This window comes from Sitophilus oryzae, unplaced genomic scaffold (genome assembly GCF_002938485.1).
Source record: "Sitophilus oryzae breed Bouriz unplaced genomic scaffold, Soryzae_2.0 scaffold_1620_pilon_pilon, whole genome shotgun sequence".
NCBI lineage: Eukaryota > Metazoa > Arthropoda > Insecta > Coleoptera > Curculionidae > Sitophilus > Sitophilus oryzae.
This window is the reverse complement of record NW_022146304.1, coordinates 6577285-6595701: the sequence shown is the minus strand read 5'-3', so window position 1 is coordinate 6595701 and position 18417 is coordinate 6577285. Positions and strand designations below refer to the sequence as shown.

At 31.7% G+C, this 18417-nt stretch overlaps 1 protein-coding gene across 7 annotated transcripts in view; it reads right to left on the bottom strand.

Annotated features, from left to right (window-relative positions):
* The window catches only part of LOC115880220 (complexin), a 983791-nt gene that overhangs the window by 174886 nt on the left and 790488 nt on the right, over nt 1–18417 (bottom strand). Inside the window, exon 1 of one of the 7 annotated variants that reach the window (XM_030897373.1) lies at nt 13208–13235. The exons of the other annotated variants lie outside the window; for them this stretch is intronic. Coding sequence (XP_030753233.1) covers nt 13208–13220 — 13 coding nt within the window. The 5' untranslated portion in view covers nt 13221–13235. Of the gene's footprint in view, nt 1–13207; nt 13236–18417 lie in introns of those variants that run through there. 7 annotated transcript variants of the gene reach the window in all.

Genomic DNA, 18417 nt, shown 5'->3' with positions numbered 1-18417 from the left:
AATATTTCTGAAACTATCGAAATATATTTACTCATACACACACTTTATAGATTTCGTCGGTCGCGAACAGTAGTAACTAAAACTGGTAAATCCGTAGCGTCGTGCGATCTCGACCGCGACGTGTTTCGTTTAACCGTCGCGCTCCTAGGGTCGTGGTTTCGTCTGTCGCGAGAGATGTAACTGGTAACGACACATACCGCGACGTCTTTCGCTCCAGTGCCAGTGGTCGCGCGGCAGCTGGAGCGCTCGTGGGTTCGAGTTTTCGTCCGTCGCGCTTTGGTCGGTCGCTGTTGGAGTTGATGCTCCCGTTACAGTCGTTACGTACTTTCGAAATCGCGATTTTCGGTAGGTGTAGGTACTAGGCATTATTGATTGATAATAAATACATGTTAACGCAAGTTCTCACTGGTCACTTTTAGTGAATCAGTTTTCATGAATTATTTTTTTATGAACCTGCCTTGCGTTCATATTATCTCATAAAATATGATTACTTTAAAACCGTCAACTCGTTTTCAGTCTCTAAAAACCTATTCATTTTCTATGACTTGTTTTCATAGTATGTTCTCATTATTCATGGCGTTTTCATTTTAATAAAATGATCACTAAAAATGACAGAAAGTAGACCCCCTTTTCACTTTTAATGAAGAGACAAAACTGTGATTCATTTTTAGTGATCGAGTGTTCTGACGTTCATTAAATAGTCAATTTTTATGATTCATGAAAACTTAGTCACTAAAAATGACCAGTGAGAACTCGCCTTTAGGTACATTAGATAGTTACAAATAAACACTTTTACAAAAATCACTTTTCCACCAATAAGGACTATACGTAGATAAAAAAATAGCATAATATGGCGTAGGTATCTCGAATAATGATTCAAATTATGTTACTTTTTATTGTTTAAGCTAAACTATTTGTAAAGTAAACAGATTTTTGAAAAAAAAAGATAGAAAAATATATAGTTACCTTACAAAAGTGTATTTTAATTCAAATTTTAACGGTTATAACGCGTATCAGAGGAATATAAATCTAAATATTGTTGGGCAGAAATATAAAACTTATAAAAACTTTCTTCTTCAGTCTGAAGAAAAGATGGCGAATAAAAAGTATTGAATATCAATAAATTTATTATTTTATATTTCTTATTTAATAGTTTCATTTTCAAAATTAAAAGCTAACATAACTAAATTTTTCTAGCCATCTGCATGTTGTTTATTGTGTACAAATTTGGATGGTTTATGAATTGTTATTATTTATAAAAATTTGCACGGACACAGAGCTAACGGCGGGTATAGGAGTAGGTAGGTACCGTGACCAGAAATACCGCATAGGCAGGAGCAGCGGGACACTTTGGGAGCCGGAGCCTCGGTTACAAAATCGCGGTATTTCTCTGGAACGGCCGCTATTCTAACGCGACTAATATGGAACCGGTATTCCCATCACTAGTATAATGTAAATAAATGGAAAGAATTCCTTAATCTTTTTATTCAAAGTTAGCTAACTTATAACTTTATTTCTTTTTCTTATTTCTTCTTTTCTTCTTTTTTTTTATCTTTCTATTTTTATTAGTAAGAATTTACAGGTTAATTACTTACTAAGTAATTGCATAAAATCTTTTGTGCTAGTGCAAGATTAGCAATAAACGAAACAAAACTTTATTCCTCGCCAAAAGTTAAATTAATTTTATATTGGTCTATTATTTCCGCTCGTTATATACAGACTGGCAAAACCCATTAAATTTAGCCACCGTCATATATAAATGGCGGCGAATATGCCCGGTTTTATTATAGCGACTCGAAACCGTATGGATAGCCGCTAACAGTGCGGCGTTTTTGCCTCGCTCTAACTGTCATTAATAATCTCTAGCCATTCTTATTGTTGGCACTTGACAAATTAACTTTTCGTTCCCGGTCGGTGGGTAAAAAATTGTACGCGATTTTTAATAGAATTAGGGTAAAAATATGATTTTATATGAGTCCGCCAGAGAAAAGTTTTTTCAGAGGCAATCGTAGTTAATTGAAAGAAAATATACGAAAAACGGGCACCTTCAAATTTTGATATATAGATAGATCGTAGATATGAATTTAAATATATTTTGTTCTAGTGAGCAGATTTTGATGATTTTTCAAGCAATTTGTAGCTAAATTATTTTACTTTTTAGTTATTTCTTTCTAAATTAAACAGGAAGTTTCCATCTCTGTCAATTATACGAGGGGCAACAAAATGTTGATATTTTGGTGAAAGTTTGAAACAACCTGTGGCATATGTTAACAAAGCAAGAAATTTAAAAACTTTTTGTCATCTTGGTACGTCTTTTTTCGATATTTGTTTTTAGTTCATCGCAATAGCTTTATTGTTATTGGAGATATTCGCTTTTGAATAAGACAGTAACGATTTATAGCAATTTTAGCACATCATTTTGGGTCCTCGTCAATACACGTATAAAATGTGTTTATTGTTTTTGTAGTGTCACTGTCATTGAAAAGTCATATTATTATTGTTTTTTGACGTTTACTCTAGTAGAGGAGATTTTAAGTTTTGAAGTATCGGCTATTGCTGTTTTAACTGATCATGGTAGAGATCCAACTTTTGGACCTAAAAGCTAGAGTAACTGCCCAAAAGAGAATAATAATATGATTCTTCAAAGACAGTAACATTACATAAATCATAAACACTATTTAGTAGGTCTGTTGACTAGGACCAAAAGCAAAGGCATGGTTTTACTGTAAAAAATACAAAAACATATTAATAAAAAGTCTTCTCCAAAAAAATCTCCAAAAAATTAAAGCTCTTGAGATGAATCAAAAAGTAAACTATCGTGAAAAGGTACATCTAGATGATAAAATGATTTTTAAATTCCTTGCTTTGTTAACACCCTATGGAGCACAGGGTGTTTTAAATTTTCACCAGAATATCAACATTTTGTTTTCCCTCGTATAATTGACAGATGGCAACAGAGAGATTTCTTTTTTAGTTTTTTGTTAAAAAACATAATTTCTTGTTTTCAAAATTTAAGCAAAAATTATTTTTTTTTGGAAATTATCAATGTAAAATAACGGTTAATTTGGACTTTTCTAAACGGTAAAGTGAAAATATGTTTCTATTATTGAGATCTACCAGCCCTAAAAATATTTGCACTTATTTAAGACTCGCCCTGTATATAAATATATAAGCCAAAGCACAAACCTATATTTTCAAATCACAAACATTGATTTCTAATTTTCTTACACGCAAGGATATATAACTGCAAAATATGTTATCAGGTTATAATAAAAAATCACTCAAATTCTCCCACAGGAGCTTTGAACGCAGTTTAAACGACAGTCTTCCCGAGACGATTCATTTAATTAAGACTCCAGAGCAACTCGAACGCATAACCTTACACACACATGCACAGCTTGAATCAACATTGTTCGCTGTGCACAAATTTATTATTAAGTTGAAAACGGTCTGAACGCTGCTGTTTAAGAGCGGCACCGTATGCAAATAAGCGACATCTACTCCCTTCTCCTTGCACTAGGGGGCATTCGTATATTGCACACGAGTTAATTACGTATCGCTAATTTGAATAAGTTGCTAATACATATATTCACGATGTATAATTGGAGAGCTATTAGGTTCGAATGACAATGCGACGAAAACGTGGATGCATGTCTGAACGATTTTCGACAAAAGCTTACTAGTACCAGATCGAGTTCTAACATTATGCTTGTATCGGTTTTCTCCAATAAAATATAGTTTTCCTTCCATTAGGCTCTTGCCCCGTTATGTTCGATAATAGAAGTGCAATGCAAATGAATTTGAACGACACACACACCGCGACCTTCTAGACCTATTGTGCCCCCTTTTATTGAGTTATAACTCATCATCAGTATCAGGGCTTTGACGAAAACCAGTATCTGAAAAGTCTCCACAGAAGCCAGCTCTCGATCTCCGACACCAGCTGTACCAAAGTTTATGGTACGAACGGTTGTCGTCTGGGCGCACTCAGTGATTAGTTGTTCTGGGCCCGAATTCTGTAACTCTGACATAAAAACGTTACGCTTTCAAAGCGGTGAGCGAAAGTATGCGATAAGCGGAACGTCAAGCAGTCGATTTTGGTATTCTCGTTGCTGTGCGAATCGTTTTCTGGATCCGCGTTGAGTACATATTGACAGCATCGTAATTTTCCAGGTATCTAATAGTCAAATATGACTAAAACAATGAAAAATGTCAATGTTACGTGAATTTTATAACCTATTGTTGAGTTATGTCAACCTGTTTTTCTATGGATATGTCATTATTCTTATTATACGAGGGAAATGTTGAAGACGCTTCTCAGCATTTTCGATGTTTTGAACAATATTTATAGCTACCAACTTGTAATTTGTCGATTACTTATTTAGGAATTTATAGAACAAGTAGGTAGTAGTTTTCACTAAAGAGCAAGATAACGCACGAAATCACAATTTTTTCGATTTTCACTGACAGCATACTGACAGTTCGACAAGCAAAACGATCCTTTAAGGCAAGCGTTTTCAAAGCGCTTCTACGTTACAGAATTCGGGCCCTGGGCCCGAATTCTTAGAAAACGCTAAGCGCTTTTAGACGCTCAACGTATATGACGTTAATGTTTGCTAAGCGCGCACTTAACTAACGATTTGGGTATTCTCGTCTGACGCGCTTAGCGTCTTTACTGATTGCGCTAAGCGCTTTGAAAACGGTTGCCTTAAAGGATCGTTTTGCTTGTCGAACTGTCAGTGAAAATCGAAAAAATTGTGATTTCGTGCGTTATCTTGCTCTTTAGTGAAAACTACTACTTGTTCTATAAATTCCTAAATAAGTAATCGATTAAATTACAAGTTGGTAGCTATAAATATTGTTCAAAACATCGAAAATGCTGAGAAGCCTCTTCAACATTTCCCTCGTATAATAAGAATAATGACATATCCATAGAAAAATAGGTTGACATAACTCAACAATAGGTTATAAAATTCACGTAACATTGACCTTTTTCATTGGTTTAGTCACATTTGACTATTAGATACCTGCGAAATTACGATGCTGTCAATATGTGCTCAACGCGTATCCAGAAAACGATTCGCACAGCAACGAGAATACCAAAATCGACTGCTTAGCGTTCCGCTTATCGCATACTTTCGCTCACCGCTTTGAAAGCGTAACGTTTTTATGTCAAAGTTACAGAATTCGGGCCCTGGTGTTTCCCCATTTTTTGAGATGTTCATTGGAGAGACAGTATCCTGTTAAAAAAACCGTAACAATCCGAAGATTGTTCTTACTTAAACCAAGGAATTATTTTTATTATTCTCAGCAGTAAGTCCTGAGAAATTTCTTTGAGTGTCTTAGACCGGGGGTTGGAGGATACTCATTCTAGGTTATGGATAGAGTCTTCCAGGTACTTGAGTTGCGCTTTAAGTTGGTTTCCCCTTGCGAAGCAGAGTGGTTCTGGTCCAGTTAGTGGAGTTTTTGTTCCTTTTCTAGACACATCCTGTAAGCCCCTTGCCGAACTAATTTTGTTCTGTTCCCCGCAGATTGCCCACGATAGACGATATAGGTTCGTCTGCATACCATTCGCTAAATTTATTGCATTTAGCTTCTTACTTTGTGAACATGCTCAGTATGCTAACAATAGCCAGTTTGTATTACATTTGCTGTTCCACAGCTGTTTTTGGAAATATCTAAAAATATCACTGTGACATTTTTTCTGTGAGTTTTTTTAGTTTTATACTACGTGTATCTGCGAAGCCATTAATAAAATTTAAATACTTTAAATAGAAAAAATGTATTTATTAACTCTCCAGTATTATTTTATATGGTTTTTTTAACGGTAAAATACGAGAGAAAAATCATTGGGTGGCTTTGATAAAAGTTTACTGTGCAAAATGCCACATGAAATATAAAACCTCGAATATCTGCAAAACCGTTAAAAATTTTGAAATACGATAAATACAAAAAATGTTCATTTTTTAAATCTCCATCTATTTAAAAAATAATATACAGGGTGTTTCATTTAAAAAACAAAAAGAATATTTATTTTATATTCTAGAATGTTTGGCGTAGAATTTTGAACACCCTGTATGATTTAAGATTACGATATTTATAGCAAAGTAAGTACAAGCTATCCAAAGTATATGCCTAATATAGTTTTGATTTCAGGAGAATTCTAGTATTTTAAATCATTTTTTTAGATGAATTTAGGCTGAAAAATACATTTTTTATTGATTTATTTATTAATATTTCTGAAACTATCGAAATATATTTACTTGTATCTTACGTAAAGTAATCTAAGTACTTATGTAAAGTAATCTGAAAGAAAGCCAGAAATGCAATAATATACAAGGTGTTCCATTTAAAAAAAATCATCCCGATCCTCTCACACTTTCTTGAGCACCCTATAGAAGTTAATTTTTTTCCTGAAATAGGTCCCAGTACATACTTTAAGTTTCACTTAAACAAAATTCACAAGTTTTTTATTCGAGGATCTACAGATACCCGACGCAAGTTATTCCTATTAGATTTTTTTAAAGGACTGGACTGAAAAATCCATGAATGAAGAAAAACTAGAGATCAGAAGACCACAATAAATCTGAAAAGGTCTAAGTGGAATAGGTCAATAGCCATCTCAAAAATCTTATCTAATTTTATACGGCCTAGCTCTAAAGCTCCAAGTCTTGGGTCACGACAATACAATATTTCAGAGTCTCAGTACTGTCACGATTAATACTCAAAAATTTTTAAATTCATGAGATGTATGTGTTCATCATTAAAAATTTCACATAATGAAAAATTAAAATCAAAGCAAACCTTTGAAGGAGGGTAAAAGGACAATAATTAAAAGTTTTTAATAAGCCGTTACCAATGCACTATTTGGACAAAGATAAATAATTAATTACCAGAAATGTATTTATATAATATTAAAAATACGTTATGTGTAAAATATTTAACGTTTTAAATAATCTCTAATTTAAACGGGATCAAAAATTATGCATTAAATTTATGAGTGTTTAATGAAATAATTAAAACAAAAAACAAAATCCGCACATTTTAATTAATTGTCCGTAACCCATTAATGTCGAGAAAAATATAATTTAGGATTATAGAAATATTAATTAAATCAATGTTAAATTAAATTGTAACTAAGGCTGAATTAATCCTGATATTAATTTAACCAGCATAAAATAGAGTAAAAAACATATTTTTTCGCGGTCGAACTTGAAATTCAAATTTTATACAAATGGTAGTAATTTAGATTACAGCGTCTGCTCCGACAAACGCGGATTATTGATGCATGTAATATTAATGAAAATCTAACGAGATCGCTTTTTTCTGGATCAATTTGGAACAGGTAAGCGTAGGGAAAAATGGAAATTCTGTTATGGAGGGAAAACAATAATTTAAGCTGACTTTATGCAAATTGGCGCATGAAGCCACAACGTTAGCGTAACTTTATATTTAAATTACGTTAATTTATTTTTATTATTTACAGTAAAAAATTGCTCTTTTTACTTCAACAGATCAATAAAAACGATCAACAATAATCTCATAATTTATACGGCTATGATACACAATTGTTCAAAATCAGTTTTAATATAATTTTATAGAATATTTTTTCTTTTTTATTTATAGTTTATATACTTTATATACAGGGCGAGTCTTAAATAAGTGGTAATATTTTCAGGGTTTGTATTATTCGACCCCAGGAACACGTATATAAGGTTTTTTCGCCAAAAAAATGTTGAAAATCTAGCATTTTCTTTTAAATTTTCCCGTATATTTTAAAAAACTTTTTAGAACAGTCTGTTTACCGTAATTTTTCACACGGTATATTTTTTTAATCTCTGATATTACCATGGTTACGGCACTAAAAGGGATGCAATATTGCCACTTCCTACATGACCTATATTTCTAATTATTCATACGAGAAAATGCAACTAACAAGTGAAAAATTGCTGAGAAAGTGAAAATTCAGAAAAGGTGTGAACAAAATACCATGTATGGTAAAGTGCAAAGACATTAGTTATGCCATTATGATTAATTTATTTTAGGTACAAAAACATATACCTTTAACCGTTTTTAAGTTTAATTAAAAACAACGAGAACTAAATCTTATACAATTACGCCTTTCGGTTAATATTACAGGAAAATATAAAATACTTTTTCCCACTTCATACAAATTACACAAAAATACATTTCTGTGTAATTTGCTATATTTGCATTTTTCCTATCTAAACGTGTCCTTGCGTTATTGCAATTTTTCAAATAAGAAAATAATGAGCTTAACAAAATTAAAAGCGATTCTTCGCTCATTTTATAATTCAAATAGTTTTAGTACTGTTCTATTATTTGTTATTCTGTCCACAGTTCTGTCAAAGTAGTTGATTGACAGTTTTGACGTAATATGTAATATCTTATTAGATGTAACGTAAAACATAATATGTAACATTCTTATTATCGATAGTTATGATTAAAACTATATTTCAACACGTAACAATATAAAAAATATAAGTACTACGTAATCGAGGGCGCAATTTTTAAATTCATTGTTGCCAACCATGGACATATTCGGCGCCGGCGCCGTGCTGACTAAAAATTTTAATTTCGCGCTGGAGATTCAGGTGGTAGCTCTGCTGTAACAGAATGTCAAGTTGCCACGAGAAAGCGGTAGTAATGGCCCTTTATGTGCCTTAAGTGCCGTTAAGAAGGTGAGTTTTGTAAATAATAACTTTTTATATATTTATAATTAATTTATTTTTGTTTCCTAAAATATTTTGATTAAAAGAAAATATGTAAAAGTAACATATATCATAAAAAATAATACATATATAAAAGGGCAACGCTGCGCTGTGCTGGTCATGCTTAACCACGTGACTAAAAGTTTATTTGGTTTGAACTGTATAATGCTTTTCTGTTTTGTATATAAAATATAAACAAAATGTATCAAGCCACGTTATTTCATTTACAGGTTTTCAAACCAAAAAGGGTTATCGACAAGAATTTTTTAATTTAATAAATTCGGCCCAGCTTTACCGTCTACAGCGCCCGTAAAACAGCTGAAACCACAGAATGTTGAAACAGTTTCGAAATTTAAAGCGAATGTGTGTACTAGTTTCAAAGTGTTTTTAAGTTGATACAATCTATTTTTATTTATAATTTAAAGAATAAAATCGCGTTAACAAAGATTTCCTTCGCACGTAGATATAACAGTCAAGAGTCAAATCTCTAAAACAATAAGCCAACAAAAGCAAACTTTTACCTACTTTGGCTTGGAAATCACGATTGATGACATTTCCCACATAATTTTAAAAATGACAGCGATCGTCATTTCCAAGCCATCTCTGACGCTGTTTTTTTCGACCGTAAGATATATTTGAAAACTAATTATAGGAAGTATAAATTGTAATGCAAATTACTTAAAGAAGAAAAATACCGCGAAATAAATAATTAATGAATTTTAGTTTAATTTAAGCTTTTTAATAAATAATTAATTACGTTTTGTAATTAATTTAATCCGATATAATTATGCAAAAATATATTTATCAACGTTTATTTGAAATAAAAGCGCTTATTACCGTTAAATTCCAAATGAAAATCACAAATTAAACAATACATTCGTAATTCGTAAGCGCCAATATTTTGGCACAGTTCATTTATCAAAACCGGCTAAAGTAATTATAATCCCCAACAAAATAACCATTTGTAAACAGAATTTGTATTTAAATTATATCAAACTATTTCCCCGCACGAGTTTGATTGATGCGTCTAGATAAAATACAGTTATTTAAAATTATCCGGTACGGCATGTTAAAATGATATTTGTCTGTAATAAATTATTGAAGTTCAGATACGGTTGTAATAGAATCATTTTGTTCGAAAATGCATTAATTTGAATAGTCTCTTTGTTATGCGATATTAATGCATTAAAATAATCTAGAGCAAACAATAGTTTCAAAAATTCAATAGATGGCACTAAATACTATAAAGCAATTTGATTGTATGTCATTACGCATTTTATTATTATGTGAATTTAACTGTTGTCATATTAACCTTGTTTATGTAAAAATAAAAAAAATTATTTTTGAAATTTAATTTCCCTTATTTTTTAAAAATGAGCGATAAAATATTTGGACGTATAAATATATTATAATAGTATATTGTTTTATTAGGAGTAAAAATGACACTTTCTGTGGCGAGGCTGTACGTTTGACTTCATTCTTCCTCTTACAGTGCCATACTATATACAAGGCATTCCCTACCTCTCGCATCTACTTCTGATGTATGTCATAAGTGTTTGGCAAGTACACGGGACCTACAGTTTATCGCCAAATCCAAACGGCACTATTTGAGAGGCTGCACAAGGCAAATATACTCAAGGTGGTTTGCCATTGCCTTTCTTGAGGTGGCAATAGAGGCTCGTTGGTCTCTCTATTTAGATAAATAAATATTTTTATTTTAATTAAAAAAAGGCGACCGTACAGGCTGGAGATCGAACTTAGAACCTCTCGCACCGCAGATCAACGCATTAGTGCTTGAGCTACGCCAGGGTACCTTCATTTTATACCAGGTGCGTCTCAAAAGTGGCTCACCCCTATAACTTTTTTATTTTTTTAGATAAAAAAAACGAGATTTGATATATTGATTGGCGTATTCAATTGTTTTAGGTCACTTTCTGTTTTACGAGAAATAACTACTACTTTTGATTTCTAAATGACAACCTTGGTATTTTTTTATTTCATTTGATGGAAAATGATACTCTAAATAGAATGACATATCATATGTCAACTTTTGAAATAGTCGCATATAGTTTATTTGAAATTGTAACATGCAATTCATAACGACAATTTGACTCGAAATACCATGTGTGTGGTACCAAATTATTCGTAAAAAAATGCTTTTTCCAAATATGCTAATGAGCCACCCTTGTTCCATTTGAAAAAAAATTGAGATACGATTAAAAATACGATTTGGGCAGCTTTTAACGGCCAGGACAAAATACATAAACATTAGAACATCAGATCTATTTTTCCAAGGGTCCTTGATTAAAAATTAGTCTTAACACAGCCATGGCACTCTAGATTGAAGTTTAAATTACAATTTTTATAAACAAAAATGTCAAAAGTTGACATATGACATGCCATTCTATTCAGAGTGTCATTTTCTATAGAATAAAGTAGAAATATACCGAGGGTGTCATTTAAAAATCAAAAGTTGTAGTCATTTCTGGTGAACCAGGAAGTATATTGTATATTCCCTCATTTTTGTCTTCAGTCAAAATTGGATTGACGATGGACACATAAAAAATCACAAGTATAATTTAGTTCAGTTATTTATAGCTTAATTGTTAATAAAACTTAAAATACAAAAGTTAAATACTATACCATACCATAATATAATATGAACTTTAACTTTTGAACTTATACCATTCCGTGTTATCTCTTTATTATAATATTAATATTTCAGATAACTTTTAGAAAATATTAAACCAATACAGTTATTTATTAATTTGCAAATACAAATAGATTTATAGAGGCATATAAAATTGGCATTTAATAATTTTAATAACATGTTTAATGCAAAATATATAAATTGTGTATCATAGTTATTTATATTATGAAAATGTCATTAATGTTTATTAAAACTGGAGTTTATTACAGATATTAAAGCTTATTCAAATATATTAATTATAAAATTATTTAAAAGTTATCGAACTAAAATATAATTTTCTATAATACGGTATAATCGAAAAAAAATGGCGTCAGCGATAGCTGTAAAATTTGATGACTGAAATTTAAGTTTCTTGCTTTATTCACAACAAAGTTACAGGGGAATCTAAGTGCCGTGAGTTGCTTCGAGGAAAGAATGGTACGCTTGTGCTCCACTTGTGGGGTCTCTGCCGTGCCTCCAGATGGAATCCATGTAGCATAAGCGGATTAAAAATTGTAGAATTATTTGAAAACATAGATTTTGTCCAAACAGTATGAAATAAACCAGTGTACGTCATTTGTCCGCAATTGACTTTTAGAGTATTCATTTACAAATTCTGGACTCTTATAACATCTAGTTTTTAATATATCTTTTTATTTATTCTTTAGTTTTTTATTTTTACATTTATTCCTTATTTTTATTTTCATTAGAATATCATACTACACATAATAAAAGCATATAGACAATGACAAATATTGCTATATCTATAATGCATATAAAATAACGTAACACCGTATGATTGAAAATAAAGTAACACCGTATGATTGAAAAAAAAAACGGTCTCAAAAACGGCTGGGGTAAGATAATCGACGATAATTTTGACGAGGTTAACCTCTAGATGTTATTTACTAAAAGTTTGTAAAAAATTAACATAAATTATTATGGAAATTTTTAAAAAGAATAGTCCGTTTCCAGACACTAATCTATTTACAAAAAAAATATTTTTCCCGAATTATAAACTACAATATTTAAAAATCATTTTTACTCAATATAAAAATAAATTATAACCTTTTTAACGCCAACTGGCAGTAAGCGCTGTAACCAGTAAATGACGTCTAGGGCTTGACCTCGTCAAAATTATCATCGATTGTCGTTCCCAAGCCGCATTTGACGCCGTTTTTATTCAATAGTATGCCCAAAAGCTTCAGTCAGAACCTCGCAATTAGTGGAATAAATTAGTAGTTTCAATTAGCGTAGAAGTTTGTTCCTCTTATTTCAATGTAAGCATTCAGAACGTCAAAATTAGTGGTAGCCATTTTCAATTAGTAAAAAAGTTAACAAACTTTTGACTTTTCCACTAATTATACTTCAAAATTTGCGAAGAAGGTCATTTTGGACTTTGATTGTCATCCGTCAAGAGAAATTGTGGTTAGAAATCAAAAGTTGATTGTTATATAAGCTAAATATTAGGCTTTCTCTATGGATACAACTGACTGGCAAGCTGTTGCTAGGATATTCTTATTAATTTTAATTATGTTTTTTAGACATTGTGAATAATCGTAAACTAAAGAGCATAAAGTGTAATTAAAACCACTAATTGCGAGGTTCTAAATGAAGCTTAACATATTGTAAAAAAAACATATGTTATACACACTCCACTCCTTTAAAGCACTCTACCAACAAGCACGACACACAAAAAAAAATAAACATTTATATAAACGCGCTTACGTAACGGAACTGAAAACAAAAGATCGCAACTATAAAGCGATTGTTTGGCAGCGCTTACCTAGAATGTTCATATCTCGACAGCGCCACACTAGATGTCGGACTGGTCTGCGATCAGCCGCGTTCCTTTCCGCACTGCGTGTTACGTCACGTCCCCCACCCCTCGCGACCGCCGATGCACGTGGGGGGCGTGGCCAACGGCGACGACGACGGAAATTGTCGCGACGTTGCCGTTTATTATCCCTAAGCGTCTTTATATCGCAATCGCGACAGATGCTACCCTACAGTTAGCTTGATATTTTCAGTCTTGTCAAGGTATTAATCGAGTCATAGTCGACCTTACAAATCTATTGTGTCCCCCTTTGTTGACTTATAACTCATCATACGGTATCAGGACTTAGACACAAGCTAGTACCTGCGACATTTTTACAGAGGTTAGTTTTCCATGTCCGATATCAGTCGTATCAAAGTTTATGGCACAAATGATTCTCGTCTCGGCGCACTCAGTGATGAGGTGTTTTGGTGTTTTCTTATTTTCCCCACAGAGTCTGCATTCGCTGTTGTTTCTTAGCTTCAATTTAGTGATGTGTTTATTGAGGAGACAGTGTCCTGTTAAAAACACCGCGAGAATCCGAAAATTATTCCTACTTAAGTCAAGGGACATCTTTGATTTTTTTCGGTTTTAAGTTCTAAGAAATCTTTTTTCTAAGTTCTAATTATTGCTTTATCCAAATTTGGTTGGGGTTTGAAAATATAAACTATTATGTATTTGTTTTTTTATCATATCACTTGCTGAAAACGTTATCAATGTTTTTAGAAGGTTAAAATAAATATCTCTAATAGATTAAAAAGACGAACCAAGAATAATGTATATGGCATAGTATTATTATTACGTTAATTTAAAAAAAAAACACTATTCTGATTTCTAATAAACAAGACATACATAAACAATGCAATAAATAAACAATTATATAAATATTTCATTGTTTTCCTTAATATAATCACACTAAGATTGAAAACCATTTTTATACAATACAGAAATTTAATTACAGCTGATATATAGAATATTATTATAAGATGATTCCTGAGCATTTTGTTTTTTGATTCATTGAATACATGCTTTGGTTAATCTTTAATCAATTTGCAATTTTTTCAATAAACATTACTTTTTGATGTAATTTTTTAATATGCCAAGATGGTTTTAGTTGGTTTGGTTTGGTTAATAATTTGGACAACAGTCACCATTGTCGTAACGTCATATTACGCTGCATTGGATACTCTATACTAAATTTATAAAAAACGATACACTCCTTGTTTTAATAAACATTTATAACGATAACAGAACTAACGATATTAAAGAAAACATCTCTGTAATACTCAAGTATACAAACAGAAAAAAAGTTGTAAAAAATACTCCCTTGGCTGCTATAACTACCTGTATACGTCTGTTCATACTGTCATTGAGGCTGCATATATCATAATGCGTTATGCTTTCCCAGTCTTCTTTAAGAACCAAGGGAAGTTGGTACCGCTGAAGAAACTGGTACCTTTTCGCGCCCTCTAAATCGTATTTTCTAAACGTCGAACATGATGAGCAGTTTATAGTAGTATATAGTTTACAATAATCACCAAACGGCCTTGTCATATTGAAAAATAACTTAAAAAAATGATAATGGTAAAAATTGCGTATTGTTGGTGGCAAGTTCATTTCGCTCTAAAAAATTAACCAAGGCAACTTGACATGATCCAAAACACAAGATACTCAGGAGACATGGTTCTAACCGTAAAATTATATTTTAGGAAAATTTACACACGAAATTATTACACAAAGTTAAGGTAAAAAACAACCCCTCGATTAACTCGGTATAATATGCCAAATACTAATGTTTATAAAAAAAAACTGAGTTTACGAATTAAAGTTGATATAATTATATACAGCTTGGTAAAAAAATTATGAAAATAGGACTAGAAATAATACTTTTAAATATTTGATTAAAAATTTCTCCGTTGCGTTTTTTTGCATCTGAGTGCAGTTACCTAATATCCTATTTTAAACAAAAACTAATTTGTTAATATTTTTATTTTTTTAAATAAATAAACATTATTTATCTAATCCAAATAGGTATCAGACTCCTTATAACCTCTATTATTAGCCTATCTACAAACAAACAAAAATGTTATTTTTAAAATCTGGCAACGTAGATGGATTGTAGCGGGATAAGTGTAATAGCTCACTGCGAGACAATTTATGGCTTTATAATGGGGAATCTGGACCGGAACGTTGGATAGGGTAGATTGCGCGTATCGCCCCCTATTTGCGGGCCAAAGGGCAGGGCGGGCGAAAATTTATAAAGTGCGCATCGTAGATATAGAAATTGTGGGACGGTGTCGAACGCTCGATTTAACGGACAGTATTTTCAAAGACCACGATTTGAGATTATAGAAAATAGTTGGTTTTGATTCATAATACTATACGATTGAAAAAAAATGGCGTCAAAGACGGCTGGAGAATGACAATCGATGATAATTTTAGCGAGGTCAAGCCCTAGTCGTGATTTACTTTGCCCGTACTGTTCTTCGTTTTTTAATGGCGCTTATTTCTAGTTAGCCTTAAAAAAGGTTGTAATTTATTTTTGTATTGAGTAAACATTATTTTTAAATAAAGTATGTAGTTTAAAATTCGAGAAAAGGTATTTTTTTCAAACGTCACAGAAGTATTAATTTTTGCGACGTGATTGACAATATCATTTCAAGTCATTTTAACGCCTAGGCATAAAAGTAAAGGATTTTTACGCCTAAGCATAAAAGTACGAAAATATATTATTAAACTGATATAAAGTGTCGAATTCAACGAGCGTAACCATAGGTTCTCCATATATAATTACATACAAGGTATGACTTTTAAATCTTTTTATATTATTTGGAAGACGTTTGAAATTGTAAAAAAACTTATTTGTGGCGTTTGAAAAAAATAATATGTTCTATTCGGTGTAAAAATGACTTTTTGTGCATCGGCTGTATGTCAAACGTACAGCCTCGCCACAAAAAGTGTAATTTTTACTCCTAATAAAACAATATACTATTTTCAGGAACATATTTGTATGTTTATGTTTTTTAATCTGTCTATTGAGTGTTAATTTTTGGCAAGTTTAATATCAATTTTTAATAAATGACGACTAGAGATTGACCCCGCCAAAATTATTATCGATTGTCATTTCCCAGCCGTCTTTAACGTCGTTTTTTTTCGATTGTACGGTACTATCATAAATGTATTTTATACTTTCTATGATATATTTCACTAAGAGTTAAATGTATACAGGGGTACCAAAAATTGCTAGTCTATTTTAAATATTTATTTTACATAAAAACTTTTCGTTATTTCAAATACAATACTATATATTTTTCTAAATAAGTCGAAGCAGATTTAAATGCTCTTTCAAACTATATTAGGGTTTCCTATACCTATCTGGCTCAGATTTTGAATAAAAAGCGATTTTTCAATAAAATTGTAATTAAGATGGATGATGTCGCCATGGCAATTTTCTAGTGACACTCAGTAGGTATTTTCAAAATCGACATTAGTTTATAGACTTTATTTAAATCTAAACGTTCTCTAACCCAGTGTGAGTACACATATTATCAAAGTAAAACCTCTGAAGGCGAGTAGGGGGGCAAATAACTCATAATCTTTTAAAGATTGTGAGTTAATTGTCCCCTTACCTGCCTTCAGAGGTTCTACTTGGACTTTATTTAAATCTATAACAGGACATTTCTAATTAATTTACCTACAATAAGGTTAATAAGTAAGTATTTATTATTTTATCAAGAAAAATGAAGCAGCATCTGCTGGCGGAAGGAATGGATATGTTGCTAGTGATTTTATTTTGTAAGGACAATTGTTTGTTGGCCTGAAGGGTTTATGCTCAAGATATCCAAATAGAAATTTTCTTGATAAGAGTTTGTTTAAAATACTACTTTTCCTATTTCGCAGAGCTGATAGTGTGGTATGTAAAAAACCTATTAGGCGGAAACCTGCAATTGGAAGTAAAGAAAATACAAGTCATCTTAATATAAATCAAAGAACTACTTCTTTATTTCTCTTGATAAAATAATAAATACTTACTTATTAAACTATTGTAGGTAAATTAAATAAAAGTTAACTGTTATAAATTATAAATTTAAATAAATAAAGTCCATCAAGTAATGTCACTTTTGAAAATACGTAGCTACTAACTGTCACTAGCAAATTGCCATGGTGACACCAGCCAATTTGATTACCATTTTATTGAAAAATCGCTTTTTATTCAAAATCTGAGCCAGAAAGGTATAGGAAACCCTAATATAGTTTGAAAGAGCATTTAAATCTGCTTCGACTTGTTTTAAAAAAATACATAGTGTTGTATTTAAAATAACGAAGTTTTTATGTAAAACAAATATTTAAAATAGCCCAGCAATTCTTGATACCCCTGTATACATTTAAGGAAGCAATAACATTTTTTAGTAAAGCTTATTTATCTGGCTTCAAAGTCAGCACAAGAATTAACTCTGAAAAGTAATGTACAGGGTGTTGACAATTTTTTTATAGCATGCATATTTAAATATCTTTAAATATCTTATAAATCAAAGCATTTAAACATATTAAACCCTTATAATAAATGCCTTATTTTATGGCCAAGAATCCAAAAACTAAATAAAATACAGGATGTTCAATAAGAAAAAATATAACTTTGGATATGGATCTTAGTTATGACACACCCTGTACATTTGAAAATAATTTTAAATTATGCATATTGCCTCTCTACATATACCCATAAAAAAATTGGTTTCTACATCTTTCCGTTTTTGTATAATCCACCGAAGCGAATGAGGTTAGAATTAGAATTAGAATTAGAATGAGTGGGAGGGGGGTTAATCACTTCGACCTTACAGATCCATTGTGTCCCCCTTTCTTGAATCATAACTCATCATACAGTCCCAGGGCTTTGACAAAAGCCAGTATCTGGGACGGTTTTATAGAGGGTAGTTCTCCATTCAGTCGTACCAAAATTCATGGCACGAATGGTTGTCGTCTCGGCGCACTCAGTGATGAGGTGTACTGGTGTTTCACCATCTTCCCCACAGAATCTGCATTCGCCGTTTCTTCTTAGTTTCAATCTACTGAGGTGTTCATTGAGGAGACAGTGTCCTGTTAAAAACCCCGTGACAATCCGAAGATTGTTCTTACTCAGACCCAGGAAGATCTGTGATTTTTCTTGATCATAAGCCCTCAGA